Genomic DNA, 14524 nt, shown 5'->3' with positions numbered 1-14524 from the left:
GAAGCGTCTGTCCCCTGGAGTGACGACTCGTCCCGAGACCGTGCGCACGCCTGCCCCCCTCCCCCCAGGCCTCTGGCCCCAGCGGGCTCCCAGGGGTCCTGCCACGCCACCGGCCACTGCGAGCGCGTCCGCAGCCGGGGCGTCTGCGACTCCGCTGGGGCCACTCTGGCAGGTGCTCGCGGGGGACGCTCCGCAAGGGGGAGGCGGCGGCCCCGGGCTTCACCCCGCGGTCCCCAGGCTGCCAGGGGGCCGCCGCAGGGCCAGGAAACGCCCCCGAAGGGCGCGCCCCGGCGGCGGAGGCGGGGGCCGGGGCGGGGGCGGGGGCGGCGGGGGCGGTGCGCGGTCAGGTGCCCAGGTGCGCTCGCCCACCCGCCCGCGCGCGCCCCGCCCCCGCCCCCGCCCCGCCCACTTCCTGGTCGGCGGCGGCCGCGCAGGAACTGAGGCCCCGGGCGGCGGGGACACGGGCCGCGCCCGCATCTGTCATAGAGGCCGCGGCCGGGCGCGCGCGCGGGCGGGCGGCGACGGGGGCACCTGAGCGCTGCCCGGCGCGACCCCCGAGCGCACGCGCGACATGAGACCATGGACAGCAGGACGCGGTGAGTGCGGCGCTAGGCCGCGGGCCTGGCCACGTCCCCTTCGCGGCTCGGGCTGCGGGGTCCGCGCTGCGCCAGGGGCGGAGCGGTCCGTGGGCCGGCGCCCCGGGGGCTCCGAGGGAGCCCCCTGCAGGGGTCTCCCAACTCCGGCCACTCCTGCTGGCGGGCACCCCGGGGTGCATGGGGCTCCACACCCGCATCCACTTAGATAGTATTTTCATGGGCTAGGAACGCCTGCAGCCTTGTCCGCCCCCCCCCCCCCCCCCGACGGTCAGGAGGTCCAAAGCGATTGGAATCAGTGTGGGGGTTTTGTTTCCTGCCTTCTTTCTCTCTCTCTCTTTTAAATCCTGAAACTTTTGGCAAAGAATTCCTCTTTTCTTCCCTTACCCTGTTTTCTTACTTCCCTCTGGAAGTTAAAATAATGAATACCGTGTCTATTTGTATTACCGTGAAAGGTTTCTTAACTTTCACAGTGTCATGTAGTCGGTATTTAATTTTTACACCTAAGAAAAGATGAACTAAGGAATATTAGGAAAATTCCGTGATGGAGAATGATTTTTCTGCAGTGTTTGACAAGGCGGGGGTGGGGTCGGTGGTTTATAAAGTATGCTTTTGACTTTAGTCAATTATGAGGGAAGCAGTGACCTGGATCAGATTATTAGCATGTGGGCACGTTAATAGTGGGAGGGCTGAGGAAATGGGTATAACTGCAAATTAACTTATATGGCTTGTCACTTCCTGTTTCTGGACTCTTGTCTTGCAATAAAATTTGAAAAGAAAAAGAATGTTTATGTAGAAGCCCACAGTGGCAACAGTGTTGGAAGGAAGTGTATGTTAAAAACAGCCCCTGTACAGGGGCATGGAGGTCTCCTTACCAGGAAAAACTGAAATATATTAACGCCTGAGTCACGGGAACATAGTGGTGTCAGACTTTATCTTTGGCAGAAAGAGATTAAAACAGAACTCTTTTTTTTTTTAAACGTCTCAATAGATTTCAATTCACTTTTTGAAACCAAGCCAATGACTAGGTGGAATGTATGAGAAGTTAGTCAAGAAGGTGATGATTTCTGAGCATTTTAAAAAATATTTATTTATTTATTTTTAGAGAGAGGGGAAGGGAAGGAGAGAGTGGGGGAGAAACATCAATGTGTGGTTGCCTCTCATGTGTCCCCTTTTTGGGACCTGGCCTGGAACCCAGGCATGGGCCCTGACTGGGAATCGAACTGGCCACCCTTTGCTTCACAGGCCCGTGCTCAATGCACTGAGCTGTAGCAGCCAGGGTGATATCTGACCATTTTTGAATGAAGCAGAGCAACTGCACTGCCCCAAGGGGGAAAATCCAACATGGAGGCAGATGTCTCATTTCCCCAAAGATAGTTGATGTCAAACATAAAATGAGGCTTTTTGTGTTGGCCTAGTTGGGTCTGTTGGCCACTTGAAACATGCTCAGTCCGGTAATTGTGTCTCAAGGAGAACAGGTGCAGAGCATCCCATTTAAGGAGCATCCTGGACGCTTCCTGGGTCTCTGGAAGGTGGCAGATTATTCGCAGTTTACACGTAGACTGCGAGTCTTTCGAAGGAAGCCCGAGAACCGCTGTAGGCGGGCAAGTCAGAGAGGTTTAGGGATGCACGGCTTTTGTTGCGATGCAGCGAGATAAAGGTGATGCTGTGCGTGGATACACCACTTGATTCTTTGTAAAGGACTTCCGGACTTTGTAAAGGACTTTGTGGGACTTGATTCAGAAGCCCCACAGTCAGTCTGGGGTGGGAACAAGACACCTTCTAGGTGAGAAAACAGACTCAGAGGTTCCATGTTTCACCCCAAGCCTCTGAACTCCTAAGCCTCAGCTGTCTTCAGTTGCTGAACTGGGGGAAAATGTTTATCTCTGCTAGGTTGTGGTCACGGAGTTATGTGGCATCTACTGAGACAAGGATGAGGTTTATCTTTAGAGTTATGAAACCGGTGACTTCATAGAAATGCTTCTGTATGTCATAGGAAATAAATATAACAGAGTTCTTTTTCGTTTAGGGAAAACCCAGAAAGAACCTTTGACTTGGTACTGAACGTGAAATGCCACGCGTCCGAAAATGAAGGTAAGTGCGCTTTGTTGGTTCTTAACATGACCAGGTCTGTCCAACAGCTGTTCCCGTGGCGGAGGCCACAGCCGGACCCTGAGCTTATAGAAATCGTGAGTGTCATCGTGGCACTTAATTTTTGGGTGTGTGCTATGCATACAGTTTACAACCCACCCTTACCATGGGTTGATCAAGTTTTGGTGGAAGGCCACACCTTTTCATTTTCTTTCATTCATCCCCAGCAATGTAGCATCCTATTTTGCACATTGCAGCAAAATATGTGGTTGCCTCTTATGCGCCCCCTACTGGGGACGTCGCTTGCAATCCAGGCATGTGCCTGGACCGGGAATTGAACCATTGACCCTTAGCTTTGCAGGCTGGTGCTCACTCCACTGAGCCGCACCAGCCAGGGCATTTCTACTTCATTTCTTAAAACATCAGTGCAAAGCCTCCGGCAGTGCAGCAGGAGCCACACCAATTTCCTCATGATGTTTCCGGCATAGCCCCTTCTGTTGGCCTTATATCACTTTTGGGGGGCGGGCGGGTAAACAGCCTGTGACATCTTCTGGAAGGGGTTTGGCTGTCCGTTCTGTACAACTTCCTCAAAAGAAGAGGACACTCGGGTGGCTTTGGTCAGTCCTGCATCTTCCTCTCCGTGTGTCGTGTGTGGCCTGTGACTACAGATGTCGCCGGTGTCACTTCACTGATCATGTTCTCGGACCCTAGATCGCGTGCTGGTTGGGAGTGGGGTCTGTGGGCGTGATGTGTCCATTCTCGGTGGAAAATCAGGTGGCACTTTTAGCTTCAGAAACTGGCTAGCAATTATATGCTTTTTTTAAGAAAAGCAGTTCCATGCTCTTAAGCAGTTTGGAGCTGCACACCTTAAAATAGAGGAGCCCAACCCAGCTGTGGCCACGTGGGCGTGACTAATTTTAGGTAGGGAGTCACACATGTTCCTGGCTCCAGCAGGCCTGCCCGTGGCCTGTTGGCACAATGGCAGTGCTTAGCTTGGTCTCGGGCAAGGGCAAGGCCAAGGGCAAGGAGTGGGTGCAGGTTGCGCGGAGCCTTTTCTGATTTCAAAGGTTGGCTTTTGTTGTCCTGTCTGTACAAAGTCGGTCCGTTTACATACTTTTCAGGCCCAACCAAATTCTCTTAGAAGACCCAGATCCACACGTATGTTTTTTTCAGCTCCAATTTAAATCTGTTCTGTAGCGTATTTATGGTATGAATTTAATCATTAAAATACCTACCACAACGTTAGGTAAGGTGAGTGAAGTAATGCTTATCTATGTTCATAAGGCAGGCCCAGTCCCCTTGGGAAACTCGCTTCCTCTGTCGTTTAGTTTTTATTTTAATTTTTTTCTAAGAGCAGAGTCTTTTTTATTGTTTAAAATATGACGTAGAGTAATCATATTTCCTTTTCACAGTAAAGTTTAGAAACATTCAGTCTGTTCCACTTTCCTTGGAGGGAGCACTTGAACTTGTGGTACAAGCGCAGCAGAGAGCGAAGGGAATCACAGTCAACCCAGCTCTCTCTCCAGTTTAAATAAGTTGATATGTTGGGGAATTGAACTGCTTTGGCTGCAAAGATTTTGGTCTAGTTGTTAACTGTCTTAACTGAAACAGATCACAGTTCATCTTGCTGGTCGTCTGTGCAGTGACCACTGGGCAGCTGGACAGCAGGGTTGCTCCAGAGTAGGAGGCCCAGGGTGGAGCCTGGGTTGGGGTGGGGGTCAGGCAGGACAGGGAGGGGACCCCTCATCGTGACCCTGGGAGCCACCTTTGAGAGCAGAGTGGAGGATCTGGGACAGCTCTGAAAGAGGAATGCATGCCAAAGGGGTCTTGATAAAAGGGTCCACCCGCCTCCAGGGACATGCGGTCTGTGCCCCTGGCAGGGGCTTGTGACCTTCCGTGAAGCCTTGTGAGTGGTCACCACCTTCCTCCCTCCCTCTGCCCTTTTCCACCTTTGAGGAACTCGTTGGCCCAGTTTGATTTGTCCATTTGGGTCTTTTATTGTCTTCTTGTCCGTTTGCTGTTAATGTTGAAATCACTACTTATTAGAAACGTCTTCGTTTGTATTGTAGCAGTTTATGCAGCCTGGGGACGTCGAAATGCCATCAGTGGTTAAAGTAAAGGCCGCTGTGCCCCGCGCCACCCAGGCGCTCCATTGAAAAGGCTGGTTAGCGCCAAACCCTAAACATTTTGTTAAAAGCTGAATGGAACCGTGTAAAAGGCACTCAATGACTTCCCTTCTCTTCATTGCGACAGATCGTACAAACGCGACTAATACAGGTTTTGGTCCTTTAAAAAGTAACTGCTACTGTGTAACTGCATTTTTATGTGAAAGAGAGATCAGTGTTTCTAAAGGGTTTTATTACTGTTTGTACTTGGGTCAATATTAAAGGGAGAATGTCCAGAAATGGTTAAAGAGAGTTATTAGAACTTTCCTATTTATCTGTCCATAAAACCTGTGTATTTAAATGAGTCTGATACATGCATCAGTTTGTTTAAAGTTGATTTTTTTTTTCTTGCTCACTTTTAAAGGAATCTGGATGGTGTTCTCGTGTAGACCTGAAAAACAAAATGTGTCAGTTCGGATGCTTGAGGGTAGAGATATGAGATCTGTTTAGGTCACCAGGAACCTTGCTAGCTCCTCACAGAGGAAGTCTAGAAGTGGGTCACCGAAGGTCCAGGCTCCTCCTGTGTCTCAGCGCCCCAGCTGCAGCATGCGTGCATGGGGAGGCTCAGCTGCCCTTGCCCCCAGGCAGCTGTGAGACAGGCTGGGTGTCCCCTTTCCATGCCCTCACTTTTGAGCCAGGAAGTTCCTGGAACCTGGGATCCCAGGGACCCCAGCTGGACTGGGCCCGGCCATTGCTGGAATAATCACTGGGGGTGTCCCCACAGAGGGGCGAGTGGCAAGGAGCTCCCAGAGATCTGCCCAACACCTGGCAAGGGATGGATGCCGGGAACCAGTGAAAATGCTGTTTGCGTTTCTCAAGACCTTGGGTTCTGTCTTGCTGAGTGTCTGACCCGGCAGGAAAGAAGATGCCAGGGCCAGCTTGGTTTACGCCAACACTGGTAACATATTAAGACACTCGCCTTGCTTCTCTTGTTCATTTTTTTAATACAGCTGCTCTAAAGTCTTTCATTCATCCCGAATAATTCAGATCATAAATAGCCTCAGCAACCAACGATCACTAACTGTCAGTGATCCGTATTGGTAGTAGGTGCTGAAATATAACTTGGCGTAGCTAGCTGTTGCAAGTGGTCATTGTCCTCTGATCTAGGCAGATCCTCTGTTGGATTCAATCCTCACATTGAATTTTTGGAAAACAGCACCGGGGGGCAGTCTCACCTAGAGCCCCCCAAATGTAAAAATCGCCCCGAGGGGTATGTCCCCTGTTTGTTGGTAGAATTGGTTCTGGTGGTCTTAGGCTGGTTGGGACATCTTTGCACGGATGCGTCCCTGGCTAGACAGTGTCCCCAGTCACTTCTGTTCCAACCGCCCCAGAGGGAAGTGCCAACATCTAGATCAAAGTGCTCCTCCTGGTAGGTTTCCAAGCTTAGAGCCGTCTTCACCCTTCTCTTTGCTGCCTTTGTTCTGTCCCAGCGTCCGGGAGGTGCAGCCAGCAGGGCAGGCGGCCTCTCCTCAGTTCTAATAACAGAACTGACTGTCCCCTCGCCGCCCCAACTTTCCACACAGTGATCCGGGGCTTCCGAGAAGCACCTTGTCCTCAGCAGGAAGAGGAAAGATGCTTCCTCTTTGGGGTTCCCCGGGGCCAGGGCCCTGGCGCCCTGCCGGCTTCCTCTCCTTTGTCTTCTTGATGGCTTCTCCCGAATCCTAGCGGCAGCAGCAGCTAAGGCACACGCAGCTGGTGGTGCCACGCACGGCTGGGGCGTTCTACGGAGACTATGTAAGAGCTAGGAAACGTTTCCCTTCCTGCACGGAGAGGCTGAAACACGGAGGAATGAAGCGACGTGCCCAAAGTAGCCTGACGCCAGAGTCTGGGTTTTCATCTATTGCTTTTTAGTAGATTTAGCCAGTTTTTGAAAATCTATCGGTCTGTCGCCTCTGCTAACCTGAAAAACGGGAATCAGCCTCTTCCCTGAAATCAATGTGGTGAGTGTGGTTCCAATAGTAGCCACCGAACTCCTCCCTGTGGTCGTGGAGTCTGGCTCTGGAGGTCCCCCGCCCCCACTGCTGCCTCTGTTTTTAGGGTTCACATCTCCACAGTCAGTGACCTCACAGGTCCGCTTATTTGTCAGTAGTTTTCAACACAAGTCTGGTTTTCTCTGTTCCTGTCTCTTTGGCTGGAATAATTTCTCTCAGGAACAGATCCGTCTTTACTTCTGACTTCCCGTGTGTGTATCAACCAGCCCATCTGGCCCAGCGTCAGAGAGAGCATCCATGTCTCTCATCTCTAGTTTGCGTTAACAGTTCAACCGCCTCTTACTTTTCTCTTAAATCAGAGCCTTAGTCAGTGCCTGCATGCCTGGTGCAAAAAGGAGTTTCTAAGACCACTTGGCAATGGATGACTCTTTATCTACGGGGGTGCTGTTTACACAGAACCTGCCTGTGTGCCGCTCATACCGAGTCCTTGCAGACCTGCCCGGCACAGTAACAGACACACACATCTGCGTGTCTGTTGCTGTGCTTCCAGGAAGTCCTTTAAGAGCGTGCCCCGACTTAGTAATTCGTCTCTTGAAGGAAAAGTGTAGCACAGTGTCAGGCATGTTTGGCGACCGTTTGCAGAGTGACTGAAAGACGCCAGGTCTGTCTACAGCGCCTGGCTATGGAGCAAGTGCACGTCAGTCAGATTGGATCACAGAGCTCGGCTTGTGGTGGAAGCGAAGTTGAGTGTGTGTCGGTGTGACTATCTCAGGGACATTAGACACAGGTGAGCACGTATGTCTGGGACGGGGCAGTTTCGGGGTGGCCCCCATGCTAGCCTTCCTGTCCAGGACTTAATCTTTCCTCTCACAAGCTTCGCCGGGACAGTTGCTTCATAGGCGCGTTTCTGGAGGCTGTCTGAAAACACACCGTTCACACCCACCCACGTGCCCCCCACCCAACGAAACCCTGACATTCAGAAAGCACAGCTTCAGTGAAGAGTCACACCTACCGTGAAGCGGTTTGGGACGCTTTGCGTATTTCCCAACGTGAGTAAAATGCGGTCACCAAGTTTTGGCGTTAGCTCCGTGTTCAGGCTCCTTGGAGTCCGTGCCTGCTGGGGTACGTTTGAGGAGTCTCCTGAAGGTATTCACTCTGCACCTTCGGTTGCTGGACTCTGCAGATTTTGTTTCCTCGTAGTGGCCCACCGGGGTCAGAATTTCACGTGGTTCTTTGGAACCACACCTTTGAGGTGTGCTGTTCCTGTTTTATGTAGAAACGATTGAAGTTCAGCTGTGCTTTTAGACTTGGCTTTGGGCTTCACACTCCCCTTCACGTGGCTGCGTGCTAGTGTGAAAACGAATCCAGCGTCGGTGTGCAGAACCACTGATGATTATTACTTTGGTGGGGGTGCTGCGGAGTCTATATTCTTTGCCCCCAGCTTGTCCTGGCTTTTCCTCGGAACTTCCTTGTTTTCTTGATTTCAGAACTTCCTTATTTTTCTTGATTTTCAAGGTGATATGTTCCTGATATAATTTTGATAATATTCTCTGGTTTGCAGAATTTTCTAGTGCTCAGATAATGTCCCCCCTCTCCTTGCCTCTAAGGGAAGTAGAGAAGGAGAGAAATATCAATGTGTGGTTGCCTCCTGTGAGTCCCCTGCTGGGAACTGGCCTGCAACCCAGGCACGTGCCCTGACTGGGAATCGAACCTGCGATCGTGTGGTTCGCAGGCCCGTGCTCAATCCACTGAGCTACACCAGCCGGGGCTCTAGGTTCTTATTTTTGATTTGCAAGTTGGAGGACAGTAATTTGCCCTGTGAAACGGTCACTTTAAAGGGCGGACACAGGCGGCCGTGACGCTCCCAGCAGCCCCAGAACAGCTCTTCTTCCCTGGAAATGCGTTTTTAATGTTCACCTTTAAAAAACTTTTTCCACTTTCAGACTCTCAGGCTTATTCCTAAGGCGTACAATGGAAACTGGGACACTTTTGTTTTTAATGTTTTTTTTATTAGCGCTAGAACGAACGCCTTAAAGATAGCACTGAGACCCTGAAATACTGTGGGGTTCCTGTATGTCGAGGTTGAATCATTTCCTGTATTTATTTTGGGCATAGTTAGACTCTTCATTTATGCCAGGTAAGGATACATTGATGGATTCCAGGCAGAAACTCAGTTTTCTCTCTGGAAAAGGTGCCCTCTTTTTCCACGTCCCCGTGGTAGGTCGGGCATTGGCCCCGTGGGGGAGCCTGCCAGAGCTGTTCCTGAAGGGTTGTTGGGGGTTTGGGGGGGTTAGTACCACTCGGGGCTTTAGGGCCCATTGCAGAGGGAACAGGGCTGTAACTGAGCTGTAAGTCCCGGCACTGGAGGGGACTCCCTGTGCCCTCACCCTGCAGGGGCCATTGTCACTCACTGTCATCGTTCCCAAGCTGCTCAGAGAGATTACATACAGACTCTCACCGGGAAGGTGAAGACGTTTGTCAAAGAACATGTGTGCATGAGCCGAGACACAGACAGCCGTGTGGGGACGGCCAGAGGACCCAGGGTGGGGGGGAGGTGAGCGAAGGGGGGAATGGGGACGTCTGTGAGAGTGCCAGCAGTAAAAATAAAGTGAAAGTAAATACAGGGAAAGACATTGCAACAATGAAAGCAAAACCGTCCCCGGAGCCCCCTCCAGGCTGTGCCCGCCTGCCCGGCACAGCTGCCCTAGAGTCAGCCCTGTTCTCACCGCGCTTGGAAGAGCAGCTCTGGTAGGTGGGTGTGAGGCCTGATGTAGTCACCCGATGAAAGTTATTCAGAGTGAGAAGCGGGCAGCCGATAGGCCGGGGGGGGGGGGGGGGCTCCTGATTTTAAAGGACGCCGGGGGACGCGGATTGGGTGACAAGGTGCAGTTTGCTCTGGAGCAAAGATCTCTGAGCTGAGGCCCCCAATGAGGCCTTACCACCGCCCCCACCTGTACAGACCTTCCGGAATTTGCGATCAGCAGCTTTAATAAGTGCGTATGCTTATTTAGAGCGCTTTAATGGCGTGAAGATGTTTGTTTATAAGTTAATGAAATAAAGCTACAGGATCAGAGTTACAGGGCCTGAGCGATTAGTTTGTATTCTCCCATTAGGTTCCCAGTGAGATGTTTTATAGAAATAGTAATAAAAGCGGTGCTTGTTTAGAATTGACAGTGAGTCAGCTAGCATTCACAGCTTTGGCACGTTGCCGTAGGAAGAGGTGGGCCTAGGGTTTGAACCTGTTCCCCTGATTCTAGAGCGTGACTCTTGGCCATGACACTGTGCTGCCTTTCAAATGACCACCTCTTTCTAACAGCATCGAAATGTTTCACAGCAGCGTTAGAAGCCACCCTTTTAGGAAGTCCCCGGTTCTGGGCTTGACCAGAGTGACAGTGACATTGAATCGATCTTCATGGCCTGCAGAGGACAGCGTACACACTGTAGGGCACGTTCGTCCTTTGTCCCATCAGGGGTGGCCTCTGAGTGCCAGCTGCGTGCCAAGCACAGGTGGGAAGCAGTTGATGGTGGGCTGGGAGAGGGAGCGTCATCCGAACTGGCGATCAAACTGGTGCAGGGGGTCAGGGACAGGGCACACGATGTGTGGCATGCAGGATGAAGGGGGCCTCGAGCTCCGCTCTCTGCACGAGGCCCAGGGGACAAGGGAGATGCCAGAGGGGACGGGCAGGGATAGTTCCAAGGTGATGGAGGGAGACACTGAGACACGCCTTGTCATTTCCTGGTTGGGTACCAGATGGCCATTATTTTCTCAAGTTCGGTGGAGTTTTACTTCGTATTCAAAATCTTGGGTGAAGAACCAAGAGTAAAGAGTATCTTGCTTTGGTGTAAACGTTTATATTTAATGGAGATGGTCAAGAAGCATTCTTTGTGCTCGTGTTCCTGGGCAGAGAGTGGTGGAGTTTAGTTTTGTGCACTTGGAGCCTAACACAGTGTCCGGCCCGGAGAACGAGCTCAGGAGGCGTGGGCTGGATGCGGGGAGCACCATTTTTAAGGGTCTGAGATGGGTTTTAAAGAGAGGAGGAGGGAGTCACAAAGGGTGTGGGGAGTTTGATCGTCCTCGTGAAGTTCATCTCTCCTTTAAAAGCTTACCAACTGTGTATTGAATGGGGACATTTGTCAGAGGTGCTAAAAAAGAAGGTGCTGGGGACTAATGCTCCTGGTGCAGGCCGGGTGGCAGCTGTGTCCTGGCTTGAACTTGGTTTTGTGCTCACCGTCAGATTGTAGATGTTTAGGGGCACGCGCCTCTTTGGATCTCTTGTAGGCTTTTGGAGGGTGTCGTCCACGTGGGCGTGTTCAGTAATTAGTTGTTATATTCTGCTATTGAAGGGAAATTAATAAAGAAGGGTTGTACTGTGCTTCCAATACCTGTTTTAGATTTTTAAAACACACTCCAAAGCTCGAATGTAAAGTGCTTTGAAAGGCTATAGATTCTTATTATCACAGCATTAGGTGCTTGATTTTTAAAAAAATTTTTAAACAGGACTGTTGATAAACCACAGACTCTGTCTGTGACTTGGTCGGCGAAGCCAGTGGAGATCAGATGGGGCCTTTTCCTCTTTCACTTCCTCCTGTATCGTTTGAATCTGACAGTGAGGAGCGGAGCTAGCAGCCCAGCTCAGCTGAGGGTCTGCTGCAAAGGTAGGCGCACCCAGAGGTTAGTCATTTCGCGAACCACCCGTCCTGGCGGCAGAAGTGCACCGCGGCACGGATGTGTTCAGTATTCAGATAGAACACTCAAGGGCGTTAGGCAGTCCTTCACATTTTCAATTGTAACGTTTAGACTCACGACTTTGGTAAAAGAGTATGGAAGTCACTTAGGAGTTGGAGCAGAAAACATTGGTTGAAATGAAACCAGTAAGTTCAGCTGTGTCTTACTGATACACTGGACACCGTGAGTCCCGAGGGGCAGTGGGCTGGAGCTGTTTGTCGGTCGTGGAGTTTCTTCTGAATAAACTTGTACAGAAGGGGTTCAGGGGAGATTCTTAAGTGGGTTTTTTTGGTTTTTGTTTTTGGTGATTCCAGTGTATTTTGGATATGATGTTGAGAAGAGGAAGTTGAGGTGATTGTTACTCTTTTACTTTCTGGTCATTGTTACTGTTTTACTTTCTGTTTGCTAATTTGAAGCAGTTAATGAGCTCAATTTATTTGACTGTTTTAGAAAAGAGCGTGCGCTCTCTGTTTATTTTGTTCTTGTGACCGCGGTGGACACCACTGTGTGTCCGAGTGTCAGTTTTGCCGTGGGGTGTGCGCTCTCGGTGGGGAGCGTCGCAGCGTAAATGTCGACGACTCGAGACCGTGTCTCAGCTGTGCCCACCGTGCACAGGCTTAGACGTGTGCTAGAAGGAAGAGAAAGCTGAGAATCACGAACAAAAACACTAGTGTCCACACTGTTAATGGTTACTGTGGGGGTGGGCAAAGGTAGGTCTTCAGTTGTGAGTCTGTGAAACACACAGTTTATTCTTGTATTATCATGTCTTAATTATTGTGTTATTTCCCGTGCAGACAACTGCAAACCTGCGTTCGCCCGCCCCTGGGCTGTGGGTAACAGCGACAGCGTTGACTCTAAAAAGCAGGAGTATTAAAAGGGAATACTGGAGGAAAGTCACAGTCTTTAATTTGTAAACGTTACGTAGCGCTCCGAAGCGGAGACCAACTCAGTCCACAGTCTAATGCGCCACAGACCCCACCGTCCGAAGTCTGGCCGCTGAGGTTGACGTTACTGTCCGGAATTCTCTATTAAACCATAAAACCCATTTGCTTATCGTTTCCTCACTTTGTGAGGGTAGAAAATCTTTTGGCAGTTCTTGCGACGCATCCCCCCCCCCCCCCGGGGTTGGCAGTGAGTGGTTTGTTTGCAGCGGAGGCGGAGAGGAGAGCGGAGGTGACCCTCATGTCCAGTTTGCTACCCTGACCCCAGGTCACATACTGTCCCTCTGTCGCTTGTGTTCACAGCGGCGGTTCAGTCCTGGCACTGAAGTCGCTGGACGCGTCAGCCTCGTCTCCTAAGTGACCACAGTGTGACTAAATCATATTCGTCATGACTTACCGTTCATGTTCATATGGCGTTTTAACTTTTAGAGATTTGTATTAATGTGTATGACAGATTAAACATAGACAGGGACCGGCGGAAGCAAGGCCTGCTTGAGTGCGGTTGTAATAACACAGTAGGGCAGGGCAGTAATAGGGGTGCAGGAATTCATAGCTTCAATTTGAACATTTCTGTCATATGGTGCGCTGGACTGTGGTATTGTGATGTTACAGAGTGACATGCTTATGACTTGGTAATGAAAAATTTTGTGATAAAAGGGGCATTATTTGTTCCAGACCCTGTGTAATCTGTGTTTACTTTAAAACATAATTTTAAATATGACTGAATTGACCTTTCTGAGATACGGCTGAGTCTGCTTCGGCCAAAATGCAGAACTTACCCAGGTGCGGCATGAGGAGACTTGTCCATCCTTTACTCCAGTGAAAACATGACCGTGGTTTTGCTGGTTTCTGCGTTGGCCGAGGGGACTGGCCGGGGCTTGGTGCCCCCCCAGGGGGGCGGGGGCGGGGACATCTTCCTCCCACACAGGAGGCCAGGGATGCTGAGCCTTCTGCAGGGACAGGGAAGGCCAGAGGCCCTGCCTGTGTCTGCTTCTGGCATCCGTCACCAGCAGGTGGGCCCAGCGGAGCCTCCCGCCAGGTGGAGAGATTACATTTCAGGACTTTCAGTTCTGCCTCGTTTCACTTTCATTTGTTGGCATTTGGTGCATTTACTATGTTTATTGTCCTTTAAGCTGTTGACCTTCATTCTTGTTTTTAATTTGACTTTTAATCGCCCCTTTTTTCCTTATTATTTTCGTATCAATTTATTTTACGTAGTTTCTAAAAGGTGTTTGTGTCTTTTATTGTCTAAAAGTCATTTCATGAAATGCTTTCTTTTGTTTAGGGAAAAGCTGTGCTTATGTATACTTTACAAAGTGGATGCAGGTTCCCTCGGCGACAGTCGCTAAATAGCGCGTCCGTCTCGTTCATCAGACGTGGGGCAGCGGCTTCTGTAGTGAACTCGGCTCTCAGTACTCGCTTCTCAACACACTCTGGGCAGCGACTGAGTGCTTATTCCCTCTTTGGCCAAGTTACAGCTTATTATATTTTCTTGGGACAGTCTGGTCAATGATCAGTTTCTTAAAAAATGGAAGTTCTTATTAATTGAAGCTCATTTTTCCCCCTCTGTATTTATTCACCACTTCCCCCTGCAGGAATTGTTTTCCCATGGGGTAGAGTCTGGTGTTTTTCTCTCTCCACTGTCTCGACGTCCTGTGCCGCTGTGAATTTAGTTCACAGCCCCAGGTCTGTTTTGCAGCTGACTCCCATGACTAAAATTCATTGTTTGGAAAGCATCGTGGGTCAGAGAACATAACCGTACGACTTCGGAACTTGAAAATGTAAGGTTCGTTTTCTGGCCCGCCTGCGGTCTGCCCCGGTGAGTGTTCTGTGAGCGAGCAGAGTGTGAGCCGCGCCGTGGCTCAGGTATTGCTGTCCAGAGGCCAGTGAAGCAAAGCTGACTCGTGATGTTTTCCGAGTCTTCTACGTCCTCGCTGAATTCTTCGGGTCTGGAGCTTTCAGTTACAGGGAGAGAAGCGTTAATGTCGCCGACTGCAATCGTGCGTTTGTTGATTTTGTCCTTGTAGACTGGTCAGCTCTCGTTTCCTGGGTTTGAGAGCTCTGTTAGGAGACGCCT

The 14524-nt window shown here is 50.6% G+C and overlaps 1 protein-coding gene across 6 annotated transcripts in view; it reads left to right on the top strand.

Annotated features, from left to right (window-relative positions):
• The first annotated feature begins 421 nt into the window (after nucleotides 1–421).
• Nucleotides 422–14524, top strand: part of DENND1B (DENN domain containing 1B) — a 140076-nt gene continuing 125973 nt past the window's right edge. For 4 of the 6 annotated variants that reach the window (XM_037150897.2, XM_053659519.1, XM_037150896.2 and 1 more), the window contains exons 1-2: nucleotides 422–596; nucleotides 2623–2687. In XM_037150897.2, the coding sequence (XP_037006792.2) occupies nucleotides 580–596; nucleotides 2623–2687 (82 nt within the window). In that variant the 5' untranslated portion in view covers nucleotides 422–579. Of the gene's footprint in view, nucleotides 597–2622; nucleotides 2688–14524 lie in introns of those variants that run through there. The other 2 variants (XM_053659521.1, XM_053659520.1) reach the window with 2 other exon arrangements.

Source organism: Artibeus jamaicensis, unplaced genomic scaffold, assembly GCF_021234435.1.
Source record: "Artibeus jamaicensis isolate MK-2021 breed Jamaican fruit bat unplaced genomic scaffold, CSHL_Jam_final scaffold_754, whole genome shotgun sequence".
Classification (NCBI taxonomy): domain Eukaryota; kingdom Metazoa; phylum Chordata; class Mammalia; order Chiroptera; family Phyllostomidae; genus Artibeus; species Artibeus jamaicensis.
Note: the sequence above shows the minus strand (reverse complement) of the source record. Positions and strands in the feature narration are given on the sequence as shown.